This window comes from Amblyomma maculatum, chromosome 2 (assembly GCF_055883805.1).
Source record: "Amblyomma maculatum isolate TAMU_Amacu chromosome 2, ASM5588380v1, whole genome shotgun sequence".
Taxonomy (NCBI): Eukaryota; Metazoa; Arthropoda; class Arachnida; order Ixodida; family Ixodidae; genus Amblyomma; species Amblyomma maculatum.
Window position 1 is genome coordinate 90360107 of NC_139345.1, and position 19439 is coordinate 90379545.

At 42.9% G+C, this 19439-nt stretch overlaps 1 protein-coding gene across 1 annotated transcript; it reads right to left on the reverse strand.

The window, feature by feature from the left end:
- Positions 1 to 201: 201 nt before the first annotated feature.
- Positions 202 to 17673, reverse strand: LOC146199231 (uncharacterized). The gene is made up of 7 exons (XM_084594709.1): positions 17381 to 17673; positions 12756 to 12790; positions 12632 to 12651; positions 11202 to 11241; positions 11064 to 11105; positions 8337 to 8454; positions 202 to 7617 (listed from the first exon to the last, which is right to left on the reverse strand). The coding sequence occupies exons 1-7, from the start codon at positions 17541 to 17543 to the stop codon at positions 7571 to 7573; spliced, it is 465 nt and encodes a 154-aa protein (XP_084450835.1). The 5' UTR covers positions 17544 to 17673; the 3' UTR covers positions 202 to 7570.
- Between the last annotated feature and the right edge of the window lie 1766 nt (positions 17674 to 19439).

The following is a 19439-nucleotide window of genomic DNA, read 5'->3' on the forward strand; positions in this document are numbered from 1 at the left end:
GGAGAACTGGCAATCATACAGCAAAACCTCAACAGCAGAGACAACCAGGCTACTTGGTATAGCGAAATATTTAAAAATGCACAGCATATAAACAGAAAAAAGCAGAATCTGGAAAAGTCTTGACAGGCCACAGATGTATAGCAAAGGCCATATCACCCAAGTATGCACAACAAAAACATAAAAGGCAAACAAAGGAGTGTGTTCTGTAGTGCCTGTGATCCATCCAGATGCATCTGAATCATCCTCCTTGTTCATGATGTGCGTTTTTTAGTAAGACAGCTTGAGCTGCTTTGCTCGCAACATTTGCCAACATCAAGTGAAACTGGGATAATGGAAGCGTAAGGTACTTTTGGAGTGACCTCCAAATTGTTTTATGCACCCTTTAATGATTCTCCACTTGTCACACACATTCCCTTAGCATACCAGCATTGCTTGGCTGCAAATCACATATCTTTGCGCAGAACACTTGGCCAACATTCGAGAATCACGCCTGTGAGCCTTTATTAACAAAAAGAGATCCCAAGAATAACAGCAAGAGGTCTTGAAGGAAGACTGGGTAGACCTTTTTTTTGCCTGTTTTAAATGGATGAAGACAACTCCACGTCTTTCAGGTCTTGAGCAAAAAGTGTTATTATATCAGCAGCGAGAGGAACCAGCGCAGAAAAACAGAAAAGAAGCCAAAAAAGAGGAGGGAATGGTAGGAACAAGTGTCACAAACATCTCTTCATTTGCCTGGTGGCCTCAGAGCATTGACCATTGGCACAGTTGGGATTCCCATTCTTGCATGGTCTCCCCTCTCGCGAACAACGACCTTCCAATAGACTCTTTCACCTTTTGAAGCACTACACTGAAGACAATGGGAGGAGAGACAGTTTACATCCTGCATACACACACACACACATAGCAACATGTGCCCAAGTATCGTACATGACCTTCTCTATACATGTCCCCCAAATGGTGCTCTTATGCAGAAATAAGCATGTCTGTAACAGCAATTTTCAGAAACACATCTTTCAAATGATATGTTGTTTTGTTCTCGTCTGGTAAAAGGAGAACGTTCTCCCTACAAAACTGCTTGCAATTGTGAATGCACCTCTCGACAGGTAACAGAGCCTTGGAAGTGCGTAAATGTCACTGTTGACTGAGCGGCTGCTTCGAAAATACTACATTCCAACAAGCAAACTGGAGGCACTCGCAACTTAAAAACAGCCTGCACAAATTAAACACAGACAAAATGTGCGTTCTCAAGGATAACAAGGCAGCAACAATGCAACACTGTGGACGTTGCAATGTCTTTCAACTTAATCACCCACTAATATGGAAGCAGTTCATTACCTTTTGAAAACCATATCAAGATGGGAGCCGCATATGCTGCAATTCTTAAATAACCGGGCAGTTCATTCTTAGACTGAAAGCATAGTTTTACCAGAAATATCTGACCTTTTCACCAGAAACCTGAACTAAAACTAACTGCCGGTCTTATCAATAACCTAAGAGCAATTATGGTGTGCAACACACCACACGTCGAAACTTGCAAAGGAGATGCAGATTAAAAAAACAAAAAACAAACAAACAAAAAAAAAAAAACGGCTGTGGTTCACTAAATTGCACTGTAGCTGCAAGGGTTTCCTCTTGGGTAGGCACCACAACACAGTAAAATATGAGCATAACAAACTAAACATAGCTTTTTTTCTCCCCTTTTCATTATTGTCCTAAATGAGTTGGTACTACCTTAACCAGTTTTTTTCTGAAGGTGTTTTGTAATGATTTACAACAGCCTCAGTAAAAGGCCAGAGCAGCTAAGCAAATTATACAAGTCTTTGTTATAGGCACAACTAGAGTAAGAGGCTTTTCAAGTTCCACATACCCTACATGTTGCATAATGGCAGTTGCCTGGTGATACAGTTCAATAATATAACAGAAACGCAGAAATGCACTTAAATCTTTAAACTTTCTGTTGTGGGTTTTCTTTTGTGATAGAAGGCTGTACAAGGAGTGCATTTCACCGAACGTGAGAAGTGGATCGACAACCTTGAAGTATGTTCCTCCTGGCCACACAGTGCGTGGCTCATAAAAATATAGTGGACCAACCATTCCTCTTTGAAGGTAGTGTGAATAAACGAGGCCTACAAATGGCCTTCTTGTGGTGGGATTAAACAAGTACAGTCGACAGGACACATGGCCACAACTGCGTAAGCCATACATTAGTGGCAAGTGTGAGGAGCTGTAAGCACTCGCATCGGCCAACAACTGCAACGTCCCGAAAAACTTCGAAGTTGTGATGAAAACGAAAAATACACTCTGCATTTGTATATGCAAACACCACAGAGCATATTTCTAGGCTGTGTCAAGAGGCAAAGAGAAAATTTACTTTCTTTTTCCTGGTTTCCACACGCTGTGAACATCTGCAGCTAGGCATTAGTGCAAATGTCTTGCGAGATCCTTACACGAACAGCAACTTGCTGAAAGAATGATGCAGCATAGAATTGCACTTTCCAGTAACGAAGCTTCTTGGGCAGCAGTCACAAGTTTCTTGCAGCAGGTGGCCACCTACTGCAATAAAGAACTATGGAGTTGAAGGGTTGCCTACATTTCGCGTCGTTCGATATCCGTTCGCATGTGCCCCATGCACTGAAGAGCATCAAAATTTGCCTCAGCAGTCACGTGACAATGTGACGCTGTGCAGGCCTTTGCTGCACGTCAGCAATGGCATAGTACTAAAAAAAGAAATACTTCATTTTTTTTCCCCAAATGACATTCACAAATAAAAATTCCAAGACAATTTGGAATTTTACCGCAGTAGCTAGAGGCTGGATGCTGAGGGTCGTGTGCAAGGAAACCGTTTTTCCTTGTATGCACGAGAAGCGATACATGCAAACACTTCGACTGATAATGCAAGCAAGATGCTTCCTGCCTCAAAATGCCCACTGTGACAACCAAGCCGCTCCATTAGAAGTAGTCTTGTTTTTTGGTCAAATAGAAAGTGTCCATCACTAATATTTGATAGTTTGCTTTCGGGCTGCTGCACAACAAAATAAATTAATTCTGAGATTACTACTAGAACAACCAATAATTGAACTAACGGTGTCAATAACATGTACTGGTTGCCTACAAATCACAGTTGAAAAGATGTTGCTTTCAAATTTAAAACTCAGGATATCGTAAAGTTAAATAAGAAATAATTTCTAACCGGCATTCGAGTGAGGTGATGTTCTATGGTAAAGCCCAGGCCTCAGCTGTGACTACGTATTGGTAGACGTAATTAGTTTGAAATTATTTTAACTTTTGCTTGTAGCCAACTGATGCTAATGCTTCTTTGCTCGTGGACCAACAGTCTCTAACCCTAATCACAACAAAATTGATTTTTACGCTAAAGAGCATTTTTCAAAACATTTCTGACAACCATTGTAGCACCTGTTCTTAACATCCAAACTGTGGGTCCTAAATTTCAGAGCCATAGCCATTGCACATAGCCACAGACGTTGCATAGAAGTACAATCACATGATATCATTTTGACTTCAAAAGCGTCTCAAAGGGAAACACAATTGGCGAGACATACCCAGGGCAAATTATAACCGACTTGTTTACTGTAATTCTAGGTTCTTAAAGACAAAAAAAGTTCACTTCTAGGAGGGAAATTTGAAATGCTGTCGTATGCATTAAAAAATGAAGCGTTACTCAACTGTGCCACAGAACCAAAAAAAACAATCACCTTTTTTAACTGCGATGTGCCTGTTCTCATGAAAGTTCCTCTGATGGATATTAGGTGACACTGCAAGGCTGCTCTGCACTGGAAATGAACAAAAATTGATTCATAAAAGAGAATACAGTTCCCATCCTTTCACTTTAGGAGCGTTCACTAAATATCCAAGGATGCGGGTTCGATCTCTACTGCGGCTTTTTGATGAAAGCGAAAAGCAAGGAACCCCTGTAATGTGCGATGTCGGCACGTAAAAAAACCGTAGGCGGTCGAAATTTCTGGAGCCTTCCAGTACGGAGCTTCTTATAGCTTCAGTTCCTTTGGGAAATTAAATCCTATAAACTGAAGATAAAATTTTGAGCTAATTTTCCTTATGAGAAAACCTGTACCAATGAGCCTATGTGCAGCGACACAATAGAGGTATATGCACATGTTCTAGGTGTGTGTTTTTATTGCCTAAACATCCAGCCTCTGTTGCCAGTGTCACATGAAAACAGGTGGAAGTTTACAGGTTTTTAAGCCTGGTGCTTATTGATTCAGCAGGAGTTTACTCTATTTACAAAAATCAAAACAAGTCATCTACGCATGGCAGAAATATTTTCATCAGCTAATTGTTCACCATCTAAAGGACGTTGCGTTTAATTGGGTAACTTACAAAAAGCAACAAACGTAACAACATAATGTGAATAACGCAACAAGTTTAGCCACTAAAATGGCTGCGGACACTATAGCTACAGGTCAAAACATTTCTATAATGTTTAAAATAATGTGCACCATCTTAGGTGTACACACGTGCATTGTCTTAGGTGTACACACATGCATTGTGGAAGTCTTTCCCAAATAAATCAGCTGTTAATGACAGTGCTCTTCAAGCTACAATACTTAGTATGTACACTTCAATCACAAGTTTTGTACCATTTTCAAAGAGTGCACTAAGTAGAAACATGATTTACTTGACTGCATCTTTCCCTTCTGCTTCAAGTTAGCTTCACAAGTTTTCATCTCCAGAAAACAAGCATATTTTGGATAAAAACAAACAGATTCAGAGCATGGCAACATGACGTTTCTCAATCATTGGCAACTTCTGAAGAACAGCAGGTCGCAAACAATAATAATGTGCGGAGCTTGTCGGTTCGAACCTAGTTTCCTTGTAGTGAACTTCTGAAGAACAGCAGGTCGCAAACAATAATAATGTGCGGAGCTTGTCGGTTCGAACCTAGTTTCCTTATAGTGATGCTTTGGCTGCAGTGCTATCAAGGAAAGAAAACAGTCGGCAGTTCCAATGCATCAGCTGGAACAACACCAGCGCTATCGGCAAGAGCGACAGTGTTGTTAAACAGGCCGAGCAGCTTATTCACCTTGGTCAGTGAAGCAAGACAGCACAGAATCTTGCTTTTAGGCACACCAACAGCCAAGTTAGCCACAGCAACTTATCAGAACTACTCACAGCGTGCCAATACTGCCCGTGACCATTATGTAAGCATTGTTAAATTGTGCAAAAAATAAAAATCTTAAGATATGCATGGCTGATTAGTTTTAACCATGACATGCTTTGTACTTGAAAATGAAAATTATGTGAGGCCTCACTCGTGTGAAGCTTTTATCTTGGCAAGTCACTGCTTTTATTTTTTTATTCCACTGCATCAATGACAGCAGAGAGCAAGCTTATTTCGGTAGTTAAGCAGCATCAGAATGGTGTCAGTGCACCTTGGAGGTCAAGTGGAGAGAGGCCAAACATATGCTGATGCACCTTTAGTGCAGGTGCCGGCAAAATACAGCACATCAGCCCTTGTCCTGGCTGGTGTCCATCTAGTGAAAACTTCCCTTCATTAATTAAGACCCTTTTTTGGCCCCCCTTCAAGTGAATGGAAATTCAACCAGCAAATGGCTGAAATCTCATGTTACAGAGGTTTTGTTCTAGCTATATGTTACTTGGTGCAAAACAAACAGGAACAAATGCAAAACCATAGTCTTAAGGAACAGTGGCAAGCAGTAATGCCCCATCCACTCATCAATACGATTTCATGCGTTGCTACCAAACTAACAGTGTTAAAAAAAAGAAAGACAAACAAAATTTGAGAGGCACATTAACTTTTTACACGATTCATATGCAACTCGTGAAGAAAGTCAATGAGCTGGGTTCATAAAATTACAACTACTGCGCACTGCCTTGAGCCTCAGACCATTCAAGGATGTGAATTGCAGTCATTCTAGCTCCCCACACAGCTTTCAAGAAAGACTGACTGTCAGAATCATTTTTTTTAAACCAACTCAACGGACCAAGCTTTGGCACTGAAATCAACCAAAGCTGAACTTGGATGCTTCAATGCCCCCCTAATGAACTTCATCCAAAAGAAACATGCCGATCTTGTGCAGAGTGACTACACCGTAATATGTACAAGCAACTTATTTAGCCCAAAGGCGCTAGAAAGCGGAGTAGAAAAGTAATGGCAGGACTTTGCAGACACCTCAAGACACAATTGGGCAGTCCTCTCTCCTTTCTTTTTTTTGTTTCATCATCTGCCCAGCACAACCAAATGCGTCAGAGCTGCACAAGTCCCACAACGAAGGGCAGTATGCCCAAACATTCCACTGTATACACTCAGCAGGTTCTCTTTTCAGAAATGCACTATGTTTCTCAGCCAAGGAAGGCCACAGGTTGCTAGCTGCACCGCCATAAAAACTCCATTCACGGCAATGGCACGCACTACTGCCTGTGTTTCACAACTCTCAGAACTACAGTGGTACAAAATGAAAGAAGGAAAGAGCGAGAGAGTGAGAGACTAGTAACGGCAAGTAACAACCATGGCATGTCACTTCCACAACCCGAACGGCGCACTCTACCGACCTTAGGAAATTAGTGACCGTGCTACCTGAAGTTATGTACAGAGTTAGCCCAGTTAAATTAAGCAAACATGAAGATGATGTCTGTGTTGGAAGGTATGTTAAGTTCAGCGGCTCCTGAATGCTGCAGTGGGATAACAAGGAGCCGCAGCTTCAAGGCGGAATGTTTAAAATGAGGGCCTTGTGAAATGAAATGATGATAAACACCATTGTGTGTAGTACTGCTGTCACAAAGGTGCGCAGGTCACTGAAAGAAACATCTGTCGATTCCCACATTGCACTTTCGTGCACCAGCCACTCGAAGCAATGTGGAGCGCGAGAGTATTGAAAACAGTGGACAATTCAATACTGATCCTACCATAGCAGCGCACATACAGCCTGCAAAAACCTTACAATGAGAGACTGTAGTCGCAATAACACCTGTTGAACAAAAAGAAAAAGAAATCATCCCTTCCCATTTCAATGAGCCACAGCTGGGTGCCAAATATAGAAATCATGCTAAAACCGGCATAGCACAAATAATAGCAACCTGACAACTGAAATAGCAACAGCAAGATAACTAAATGTATATTAGTGTCACTGCCTAACACGAATGCAACGCAGTCATTACAGCAGCAAAAGAAAAGGGATACATTGCTATAGCACTGAGCATCAATGGCTCAGCTAAAAGTAGCAGCGCAGAAAGCAACACAAAAGGCAGCAACTCGGAGCCCCAGTAGAATACAACAGTGGAAATGGGATGACAAAAGATAGAGGGAAATGTCTTTTCCTCTGTGCCTGCGGGAAAGCAACCTCGAGGCGACGACACCTGCCGCCTTTTGTCATCGATGTCATGGCAGTGGTCGCTCTTGTCGCGATGCTGGAGGTGAACGGCTACACTACAAGGGCAGAAAGCTCCCTTGCTTCATACACTACACCAGCACGGCTGCTGCACCACCTCACCCCCAGTCACTGCAATCATGCCAAAGAATGTTTCACGGCTGCTTCTGGGCATAGTCTGCGTAGTCGTCACTTCACCCTACCCTTCAGTCTTTCAGAGAGCCGTTGATTGTCACCACCACTTTCCTGGACCCTGAAGAAAAAATAAAAAGAAACTGCATTCCTGAACTTCATGCACAAAGACACGGAAACATTGTGGTCTCATGCATTGCACTAAGAGAACTGCCAATGAAATACAAGCAGCAAAACAGTGCTCAACATTTACAAGCCACATAATAAAGCTTGATTCATGTCTATCTAGGCTGCTTACCTCTAGAAAAAACAGCAGAAGAAGAATGCATGCACCTAAAGATAGTTGCTCTTTTTCACGATGTTGAATAGCGGCCAAAACAAAAATCTTCACTTAGAAGCAAAGGCCACAGGAGTCAAGTCCAGTTAAGTAGCAACTGCAATGTTACTTGTATTGTTTCTCTTTGTGTTTCATATTAAAATTTGCTTAAACTTTACAGAGCTAAGACAGCCAGTAGCACTTCATTCACAGACTGTGCTCTGACTTATAGATAGCCGTGCAGAACTTGGAGACTAGAAACTGGGCCCAGTTTCTCCAATATCAATTCAAGCAAAGTCAACTAATCCAACAGGAAAAGATTGTATATAAGAATTTTGGTTTATTACTTTCTTTCTCGAAAATTAGTCTGCATTGACACAAGCTTCAAGACAAACGGGTATGTGACTCAACAGCAAAGCACTTCTTTGGTCTCGAATGTGTAAAACTTAGTCGCTGCACTGCTGCGTCAGTTAGCAAGGACAGAAAATTGAAAGAATGCACACAAAGTGAAGAAAGCCACTCACCTGCCCTGTTTCTATGCTCGCAGAGCCAAATGCCCTGCCAGGTGCCCAGGTTGAGCTTGCCATCCGTGATCGGAATGGACAGGCTCGACCCGAACAGGATAGCCTTGATATGGGCAGGCTGCAGCAAACACCAAGTGGGGAGGAAAAGGCAAGAAAAGTCAACAAAAGCAGCAGCAACGTCACACTGCAGTACAGCTGAACATTACATCATACAGAAGGGTCCAAATGCACGAGCATCTGCAGGCCTTATACCACCTATTCCAACACGTATAACATCAAAGAAAATGTCTGCTGCCATCACATCAATTTTCCAGTCTGAGAGAAAATCGTTGTAGTACACTTGCTCCCACAATAAGCCACCTGCATTGTTGCTGGGCACGCAGACGCTTACGTCGAAAAACACAAATAGTCCAAATTTTGTGATTTACGGTACCAGAGCTTCCATTAAGAGAAGGAACGATAAAACTAGAAATGTGCTGGGTGACCACTCTATAGCTGTTTTATTTGACATGTCCATTGACGAAAGCATGAAATAGTTCAATATCTAGAGATTGAGCGAGGATAGAAGTGCTCAGTGGGCCCTGTCTAATGCCAGGTGAGGCCCAACAATGATTGTAGTAAAGGGTTGAAACTACTGCACTGTCCAGAAGAAGAACTGTGTGATGGACAAGTTGGCAAGCATTTGCAAACTGTTCGAAACAAAAAATTAAACAAGGAGTTTAGAAATAGTAGTTGCTCAAAATCAAACTGGATACAAGTTTTAATGAATCAAATAAGGCACCAAATCACTACAAATCGCTACTGTTGCCAAACTGCTGCCACGGTTGTAACTGCTAACAGCTGGTGAACAGCTACTGCTGCCAAATTGCTCCTGAACTGAACAAGAACCAAATGAATTATGAATCAAGTATTCGCGGGGGCATTAGCTACTAGTGGCAAGCAAGCAAACACTGCAAAGCACTAGCAGCTCCACTGTAGTACAGTGCTACAACTGATGGAGCTAAAGCTACAACCAAACAAGGAGGTAACACCGATCACCTTTAGGGCTATGAAACACCACCATGGCAGCTGCATGGAAGAATTAACTTTTGCTACTTATAAATAAAAGAGCACAACATTTCATTATATGAGAGGAATGCGAGCTGCGAGTCATGGCCTCCATGATTGGGTATAGCAGCAAGGTCTTGCAACATAATTAAACCCCTCCGTGTCGCTCAGTCTTAGAGGTCGTGTACGAGCATTACGTTTGTCACCACCAGAATGAACCGTGTCAATGCGCTGAACCTCTTTCAACACAGACCCATCGTAGCACCACACTATGCAGTGTGTAGTGTTAGGTGAATTGTTGACAGAAACAAAAACTATTCAAAAACATGAGAAAATGTTTGAATAGTCTCCAATAATCGTGAACCTCCACTATTTCATTTGTTTGGCAACTCAACTAAGAAGACATCCAATTTGCTATTTGGAAATTTTGAATATTTGCACATCCCTCAAGGTCCTAGTCAAAATTAAGAAGTGGCTGTGGGCAAGACCTGAAATACAAGAAGACGACAAACAACAGTCCCTCAGGGTACCGCAGTTAATTAGGAGCAATAGCAAAATGTAGCAGGGGCCGGCAATGTCAAGTGGGCAGTCAGATGAGATTTGGAAGTTGGCAGGGATAAGGTGGGCGCGGCCGGCACGGGACAGGGTTAACTGGAGGGACATGGAAGAGGCATTTATCCTGCAGTGGGCATATTCAGAGTGACGAAGCCAAACGGTCAAGAGGCACAACTGTCGAGGTACAGTCTTGAAGCCCCACTGATCCGAATACTGCACAAGCATATAGCAAGCTCACTAAAGTGCTGCATCTGTATGCCAAGGCAACAGTTAGTACATCAGAAACAGAGAAAAAAAAATAACTGCAGCAATGAACAACGTGGCTCTGGTAAGGGAGTGAAAACAGGCCTAAACTAACAACCTTTGTGCCCTATGAATGCTACACCAATGATAGATATGCTTGTTTCAACACTGCTCAGAAAATACACTGCGAAGGAGATGACGTATAAGAAGGGAAATATACTCATGGGACCAGTGGCTACACCTTATCAAGTTTCTCATCTGGCATTCTGCAATCCGTTCTTCACACTACAAACTGAAGCTTTGCACAGTAACATCTTTCAGCTCACTCAGATGTCAACTAAGAGAAACAATGGATAAAGGGGGGAAACCCAGGAGCTCTTCAAAAGTGGTCAGGTGACGGAGCCCAAGGTGCACTATAAACGGCAGTGCACAGTCAAAAGTAGTGTGAACTCTTCTTTGTTACATTGCTCACTGCTCTTACAGCGGCTCCCAGTGCTTTCGCGAGGCTCGCAAATGTATGCATTGGCATGCCTTCAGATTCAAAAAGTAAAGCTCCCACCTGTACTGACTGTGGGCACTTTCAGAAAGTGGCATGGCAATGAAGTCTAACCAAAGTACGAGTGACAAACTCCCCTTCTGCTCTCGAACCTACTCTGTCATCCAATACTAAAGTGAACACGGGGGTACCTGATGGAGTTGAAGTACAGTTGCACAGAATGTAGCACAGGAAAGTGATGTCCACATTACTACGTATGAGTAAAAAGCGTAAGAATCCAGAAAGCAACCCTGCCCCTACTTCTCAGTTCACAAGTATCCAACACGTGGCAAATTCGTATTCACTTTAGCAGTGGACAATTGTGTGAATACTAAAAGGTATCTTACCATGTCATCAGGACCTTCACAAGAGTGCTGGTATGGTAAGTTCTGAAAATAATTTAGCAGACAATTCAATTGAAGACGCGCACATCGAGTTGTAATAAATATAATTCTAAAAAGTAATCGCAGCTTCACAGCACTCACCTCTGGCACTAACTTATTCATGAAGTTCTCTACATCATCTCTGAAAGTGGGCAATCGTCAATTAAAAAAAACATACAACTCATGCAGCAGCAACATGCTACTCAAAGCACAAGCAAAGTTGGTCAACTAAACATATTATGATAACACAAATTCGAGGGCACTGGAAAAATTAAGAAAAAAAAGTAGATCACATTAGCATTTCTTCGACTGCCTTATTAGACAAGGAAATCAAATATGTCAGATTAGCAAATTTATTAATGCCCTTCTTGCTTATTAATGTCTACTTCTTTTATGAACTTCATATATTTCATACAAGTACAGCAGACCATAATTAACATAGCCACTTGGCTCCTCCTCTTTTCAAGCCAAGTCGTTATTCTGGTTTTCATCCATTTATTCAATGCTAACTGTGTTGAACAAGCTTCAGAACTTACTAGTAATAGTCTCAGTCAAGGGTTAAGAGCAGACGTTTCGGTGACCACCGGCTATTGAAAAAAGCTTTTTCTAGTAATGCAAGCCCCTGTATTCTGTAACTAAAGTTCTGTCAGCAAAGTATCCCTTATAGAGCGACTTGATGGGCCCTTCTTATCAAATTCAATCGACATGCCATTTTGCAACACATTGCCACTCAATCCAGGTCAATAAGTCAGCCTGCGAGATGGCATTGCACACATCTTAGTATATGCTGCAGCAGACAAATTAGTTTTTTTTTATTAATTCTATGAGATTCATGTAAGGAACATTCTACTGCTGTCTGACGTTGACCACATTGTAATGGAAGCAGCTTTCTAATCCAGACTGCAGGTCTCAACCACACTTTTGAGAGGCAGCTTGGTATTGAGCTAGTAAGGACTGTGTTCACATTCAACTCAAATCAGACCTGTGGCTAGGTCAGGTCTGCACAGAGTTCGATATTAGCTGACTGGCAATCAACTGCTTCTAGTAAGAAAGTGGTATTAGAGATTTATAGTATGGCGTGATCTGCGATCCATTACAATCATGATCCGTGACCCTTATTTATCTGTTACCACAACCTCCACTGTGCGCATGTGCATTACTGACGCGCTGGGACCAATTGACATGTGTGCACTTGCAGCAGGTAGTAACAAATCATGGTAGCAGTTTGCAAATCACGCTATGCTATATCTTCTTACAGACATCGCGTTACAGAAATACACTGTCCAGTAGATTCACTTGTGGGTTACATAACATGACTTTTGTTGCATCCCTGCCCCTCTTATGCTTCACAGATGTGATAGAGGACAAGTGTTCCTCCCACTTAAAAAAATGCAATTAAAAAAGAATGAATTGCATAGCTCTGAAGCTATCCTAGAAGCCTGTGTATTTCCGACAAAAGCTGTATATGGCTTGTCATTATGTGTGCATGCACGGTACAGTGAAGAAGGCATAATGATGGACAGTGAGCTCACCTAACATCCGGATCCCAGTTCTAGTAAGGAAAACATACAGGAAGAAAGAAAGAAAGAGACGTTAGAAAGAGAAAAGTTGCCATCCACAGCCAAGTGATCCCAAGGTCATGACAAAGATGCTCACCTCGTTCAATGCCAAACTTGCAGAAGTGTGCATAACTGCAAAAAAAAAAAAAAAAAAAAAAAAAAAAAATATATATATATAAATAAAACAACATGCACTGAAATCAATGGGAAGGTTTAGTATATTAGCGAACGACTTAGAGCAGCATAAATGGCCAGCCAAAAAATGCCCTTTACCATCTGACAATTACACCAAAAAGCACCAGTAGGGTTGAATCATTATCATTACTGGTCTATAAAATTCCCCACCAGATCAAATTATTGAAGTATTAAAGGGACACTGAGTGAGGAAAACTCTATCGCCTTAGTACAAATTGATACTTCCGCCACGCGCTCCACTACTGTTCCCAAGGATGCGGGATCGAATCCCGACCTCGGCGGCCGCTTTTCGATGGAGGCGAAAAGCAAGGCACCCGTGTGCTGTGCGATGTCAGTGCACGTTATGGGGGTTCATTCTCGTAAGAAAATGCGCCACGGGGGGGCTAGACGCTACAGTCGCTTTCTAGCCCCGATGTGCCAGCCCTAGGGTAAAGAACCCCTGGTGGTCGAAATTTCCGGAGTCCTCCACTACAGTGTCTCTCATAGCCTTAGTTGCTTTGGGACGTTAAACCCTACAAACCAACCAACCAACCAACCAACTTTGGCTTTTTCGGAGTGTGTTAATTTTGGTCCAGCAGGAAAAAACTGCCAAGACAACTGAACTGAAAAATTTTCCTGCCAATACTCTCAAGCTCGTGATGCCAACACCAGGGACTGGCTGCTGCCCTTTTGAAGTGAACAGCAGTGTAGCACAGCTCTTGGATCTGCACTGGAAATTTGGTGGTCTGATGAAGGCAGTTTACTAGCGAAATCTGCCAGCGATGGAAACACTCACACATTTTTGTTCTTTCCTAGCTTGGTAAACCTCCATTTTCCAAGGGAGAGGCCTCTATCTATATATGCCATAGTCTATTGGTACACGCCACCTTTGACTTTTCAGTTTTTCTTTAAAAAAAGTTGCAGTAGTTTAGCTCTGGTTAAACATGGCAAGTTTAAGTGTCTAGAGGTGCACAAAGCGCTGGCTGTTGTGTTGTTCATGTTCTTCAGCAGTCTCTTGAGCCCGTTTGACATTTTCTGGCTTCTGGGCATCCATCGCAGATGCTTCTCCTTGTTAATGCCCAATTCCTTACCCTGGACCGGGCCATCTGCCCCTTGGACCCCAAGTGGTGCGTTCTGTTCCACCACTGCGGCCTGACGGCCCCCATGGACCCACCCCGAGTGGTGCCTTCTGTTCCGACCACTGCGGCCTGGATTTCGAAGCGCCGCGCATGAAACATCGGACCTTGCTCGCATCAGAGTGCGATCTGGGGAACCTCCGGCGCACGATTGCGAAGACTCAGCACAGAGAGCAGACGCTTGAAAACTGGCTTGAAAACTGTGTGTGAACGTGCGTGAGCACTCCTCACTTCCCTTATGGAGGGAATCAAGTGTCGAGCAGCTGCGGCCTTGGCGCCCACCAGGGATACCCGAGGGCACCAAACCTGGCGCAGTATTGCTTACGCAATAAAAAGCCTACTATCCTCATGCGAATTTACAGTGGAACAGAATAACCATTGTTAAAGAAAAGTAAAAAAAGAAGTGAAAACTGCCACGAACTAAAAGTGTAATGCAAACAGGCAAGTTGATCTAAAAAACTGTTTTATGCGGGCAAATTTTTGCTCACTCCACTAATGCCAGTGACAACTTCTGTTAAAAACACATACCATTAAAAAGTAGGTATATTTTTCTCAATAACAAGTTCTTTTCTATCTTAAGCAGGAGGGACACATAAACCCCAACAATGTCCAATGACCGTGCACGCATGGGACTCTAACCTCACCTACCATTTTTCTTTCTATAGCTGGCTGTCCTATCCTCAACTTAATTGCAAGCCTTTTCATTAACCTTCATTTTTATGCCCCTTAGGTTAGTACTAGTAATATCTTGCAGCAATATGGTTCCTTACGGACGGATACTGGTACTATTCATTACCTAAGAGTGCATGCCAAATGCATACCACCCATTCGAACTCTCCTACTTATCTCATGTGATTTGCTTCAGTGGTTAACACATGCTCTAAGAAGATGCATTTCTTGACAATGCAGCACTTCGCTCACAAATCACACTGTTCAAAGGACATTGAGAACATCTCAATGGAATTTTCTCCTAAGTCTCTTGCTAGGCATACTGATGTATGTCCGACAGAAAAAGAGGTAGCTAGAATGAGGACAACTGCATTCAAATATTTTCCAACCACTAGGTCTTAACTCATGATGCCTACACAGAAAATTACTGTGATTGGAGTTACAAAGTAGATGATGACCTAGTTCAGCCTTCTCCAAAAACCTGCTCCAAAAATGCTGTGCTACGCAGTGCAGTCTACATGTAAAAATCGGCCACAGATAGCCATACCTCTCTTTCATTTCTTGGCCTTTTCTAGTTATGACAACTCAGTGAAAGTGGTATCTTTGTTATTAGGATTTACTGATGCAGTCTTATTCAAATTTTGTTGAACAATAGGGAGCATGCTAGGTTGCTATACAGCAAAGGACCTCAAGGAAAAGAAAACATGGGACAAGACAAACAGGTTATAACAACACAAGCAGAATATATGCATGCTTTCAATGTGGCACTTAATGAGTGTTACAATAAACCTTGTGATCAACATTAAAGAACTAACTATAGTCAGACGTCATCCAAGGCCGAAGCGGCAAATGCCCCTCAAAAGAGTCTCCAAAGCCAATGGTGCTGAGCGATTCTTATATTGTCACAATTAACTCCTTGGACATGCTAGCGTGACATCACAAGGTGCGCCTGATAAAAGGGGATGAACCACAAACAGAATAACTGCGGCACCATAAGAATAAGTTGACACCACTGACTGAAGGGCCTCCTTCAAGGGGCATCTGCTGCTTTTGTCTCGAGTTGTATTCAATCTACGGTTCTTTCTCCCTGGAATTTAAACCAAAGGAGTGTTCGGGTGTTTGCAAGTGGTAATCATTCCCGAAGTCACCAGCTCACTCTGTCTTCTATTATCAACAATTAAGCACTGCACAAAACCCATAGCTGATCATTTCGGGATCCTACGTTTCACTTCATTAAACATTAAACATGATATAGCACTTACATATACAAAAAAAACAAAAAACAACAACAACAAAAACAATAAAGAAATGCATAACATCACAGCATCATATGGTGACACAGGTTAATTCGCCCTGTGTCCAACTATGTAGCAAACCCATGAACATGGCATCCACGCAGTTGAAATATACCAACGTTAACTTGCCCCTTAAAGCGCTTCTGCCCAATGTGTATACACAGATTCTCAAACAGCTATAGCTTCATATCATACACCATTACAACTAATAAAAGCTTGTTTAAAACTGCGCAAGAAAAGTGGACAGAGACATAGGAGGACCCATGCAGTGCTCTTCTGTGTCCGTCCACGTTCCTTGTGCTGTTTTAGACAGGTATGAACAATCAACTAGCTCACACCTCTACCTTTGAATGAAAAGTTGTTTGAAAGTGGAGTGTTCCATAATGGCCAGGGTGTTTTTACACAAAAACACATTCTTGGATGAGCACTGTCAACAGTGGGCATTATATTTGGAATGCGCATAACAATTTTCTAAGTAGTAGCAATTGAGTAAATCGTGCAACAACGCTGACTCATACAAGTTCTCGTTTCATTGTTAATTTGTGTAATTTCTTGAGTACTAGGTTATAGACCACCTGCTTTCGCCTTTCAAAAGGCTGGGAAGCTGCTGGATTCCTAATGTATTTCGGTTTACTTTCGCTTATCTTCTTCTTCTTCTTTTTTTTTTTTTTTTCATTAGTTTTGCACCAGGTTCCTATACGCATGCATTTCTAAACGGTGACCTTCCCGCATAGTTTTTAGAGGGACATGCAGAGTTCATGTGCGCCTATGGTGCACTGAACTTTGAAGACTAAAAGTACACTGAAGGAGAGCAAAGGAGGTTTGTTTGGCCAGGATCGTAACGTCGCTAAAGCAGGTCTGAACTAAACAACCTAGATAAGGAACAGCTGAAGTGCTGAGGAGAGCGTGCAGCCGGAATCACCATAAACAGAGAGGGACGATAACGTAAACTGCGAGTAGAATGAGAATCAATTGGTTGTGACCACACTACACGCGCATTTTAACTGTACAATAGTCGCGTCTGAAATTACAAAAAATAATTAGATAAATTGACTGAAAGTGCTGTGGCAACAAGCTAAACTGCCGCCAAACAACACGCAGACTGCCGCAATATGTCGTCCACACGAGGTTTCTTTTTTAAATCGGCAGGCAGCCAGGTTAGCTTTAGGGAGAGGACTGGCAAAGAATGAGAGTAAGATCCCATGTACAATAAGAAATAATTCAAGCAATCTTCAAGGACAAACGTGTGGGTGTTCTTGGTGCTCGTGGTTTCACTATCGGTACAGAGGGGAGACCAATTTCGGCGCAGCGTTTATGTACCGCTACTTTGTGTCAAGAAAAACCGTCTGACTGGTGAAAAATGCTACAATTACCACCGTCAACCTAGCCTCACGACTTAAAACATGAGGGAGATAGGTAGTTACAAGGCGACCAGGTTGGTTACTTACTCTGTATGTGAAAGAGGCCGACGGCGAACTGGGAAATCTCTGGCACTTGTTTCACAACCTCGTCCGTTATCAGATGACCACCCCGATGTTGCGGCCTAAGGTTGATCTTCCTCTGTACCCAAGAAGAACCGTGCCTTATTCCACTGCCACTGGCTGTCGCCATCACTTCCGAATCAGATGGGATTGCTCTCCGCGAAAATGTTTTCACTTTTCATCGGCTCATAGTTCTTTTTTACACGCGTGGACATACGTGCTTTGCATGCACGCTGTGCGCCTTGAAGGAGAAAAATGGCGCGCGCCACCTGGCCTTCGTTCTAGCCCAACAGATATTTTAAATAACTTGTTTTGTGTTGTTGCATATTTAGTACTGTAGCACAATAAATGTCTTATTTCATGTATAAAATGAATGGTTTACGTTTGCAGAACAGCCCGCACACGAACAATAAAAACTGCGTTCAGTTCGCGTTCAGTTGGGAACACCGTGCCGTGGTTGGGAACGCTCAGTGATTGGTTGGAAGCACTTCCGCTCAAAGCCTCTCAGAACCTGCCGTGACGTAAAAGCAGTAAAAGCCAATGTTACAGTCTAGTAACATTGGTAAAAGCGTTCAGCACAAGCGCTTCCAACCAATCACAGAGCGTTCCGAAACTGAACGCCAACCGAACGCAGTTCGGTAATACCGCCCCAGATCTCGTTCCACAGCTAAACAAAGCTTAACTATAGATTAACTGACCAGCTATCAACTGATATTTTTTTTTTGTGATAGCTAAATTAGATAATGGTCTTATCAAACTCAATACTGCACATGCATCAACGTGGTCATGACATTGAATTTTGCTGAACGAGTAGTCCTCTATCAGAACCAAGAGGAAAAGAGAGAGCTACTTTTCTATTGTCTGTTTCAAAGCTCAAAAGAATCAAGTTGGGCGTGACTCCAATAGTATCTCAAGGAAATAAATTCCGCGATGCATTCGATTCATAAAACGATAAACGCAACCATACATCCCGCGCCTCGCCTGTGACATAAGCAGCGCGTGATTGAACGCGTGCTTGAGTGTGTAGTGAATGAGCTTAAAACACCATCCTCTCGCGCCGAGAGCGTTCGACCAATAAGGATTGCTTACGTGGACCTGTGATCTACCCGGCGAAATCTTTGTCTGGTCGTGGGCAGAGGTGTCTGTTGAGCGAAGTGTCGAACGAATCGAGGACCCATGATGAAGGCTGAGATCGCGGTTCTGGTCTTCGCCCTCGTGGTTACAGGGGTCTCATGCGGCGAGATGGATCAGGCGCTTGATGGAGGTGAGTGCTGTCCTCAAACGTAAGCGCAGCATGACACTTTGCTGATGTGCGCTGCGGTCTGAGCACGGTCGACGTCCCACGTACCCTTTAGCTCAGACCTCAGGGCAAGTTCTTACAGTGGGGACTTTCACTTCTTCGAACAAATCGCTAAAGGAATTAACATCTTAAACCAGCGCTGGAGAGGCGAGTAAAGGTTTAAGAGAAAGAGTTTCGATGATGGGGCCCACAGTGGTACCTTTATGTTTAGAGCTCGCATCATATATTTCGGCCGCGGTGGCCGCATTTTAAGACAAATACTTTATTGCTCATGAGTAGCCTGAACAAGTGTGGCCAGGCGTCACCCGCTGCGGTGATTCAGTGGTTAAAACACTTCCCTACTGAGACGTAGTACCTCGGTTCGAATCCAACTGCGGCGGCTGAGTTTCCATGGAGGCGAAACGCAAAGATGTCCACGTACTGTGCTATGTCAGTGCGTGTTAGATTCCTTGGTAGTCGAAATTATTCTGGAGCCCTCCACTGCGGCTCCTCTTTCCTAGCTCTTTCTCCTACTTTCTTTCCTCACTGCAGCCAGGTGTGTACCAGAAGTGTTACAGACACTGTGCATTTCTTTCCTACAAACAATTTGCAATTCATACACGCCGCGGTAGCGCAGTGGTTAGGGCACTAGACTGCTGTACCCAAGGATGCAGGATCGAATCCTGATCGCGGCTGCTGCTTTTCGATGAAGGCGAAAACCAAGGCATCGTGTGCTATGCGATGTCA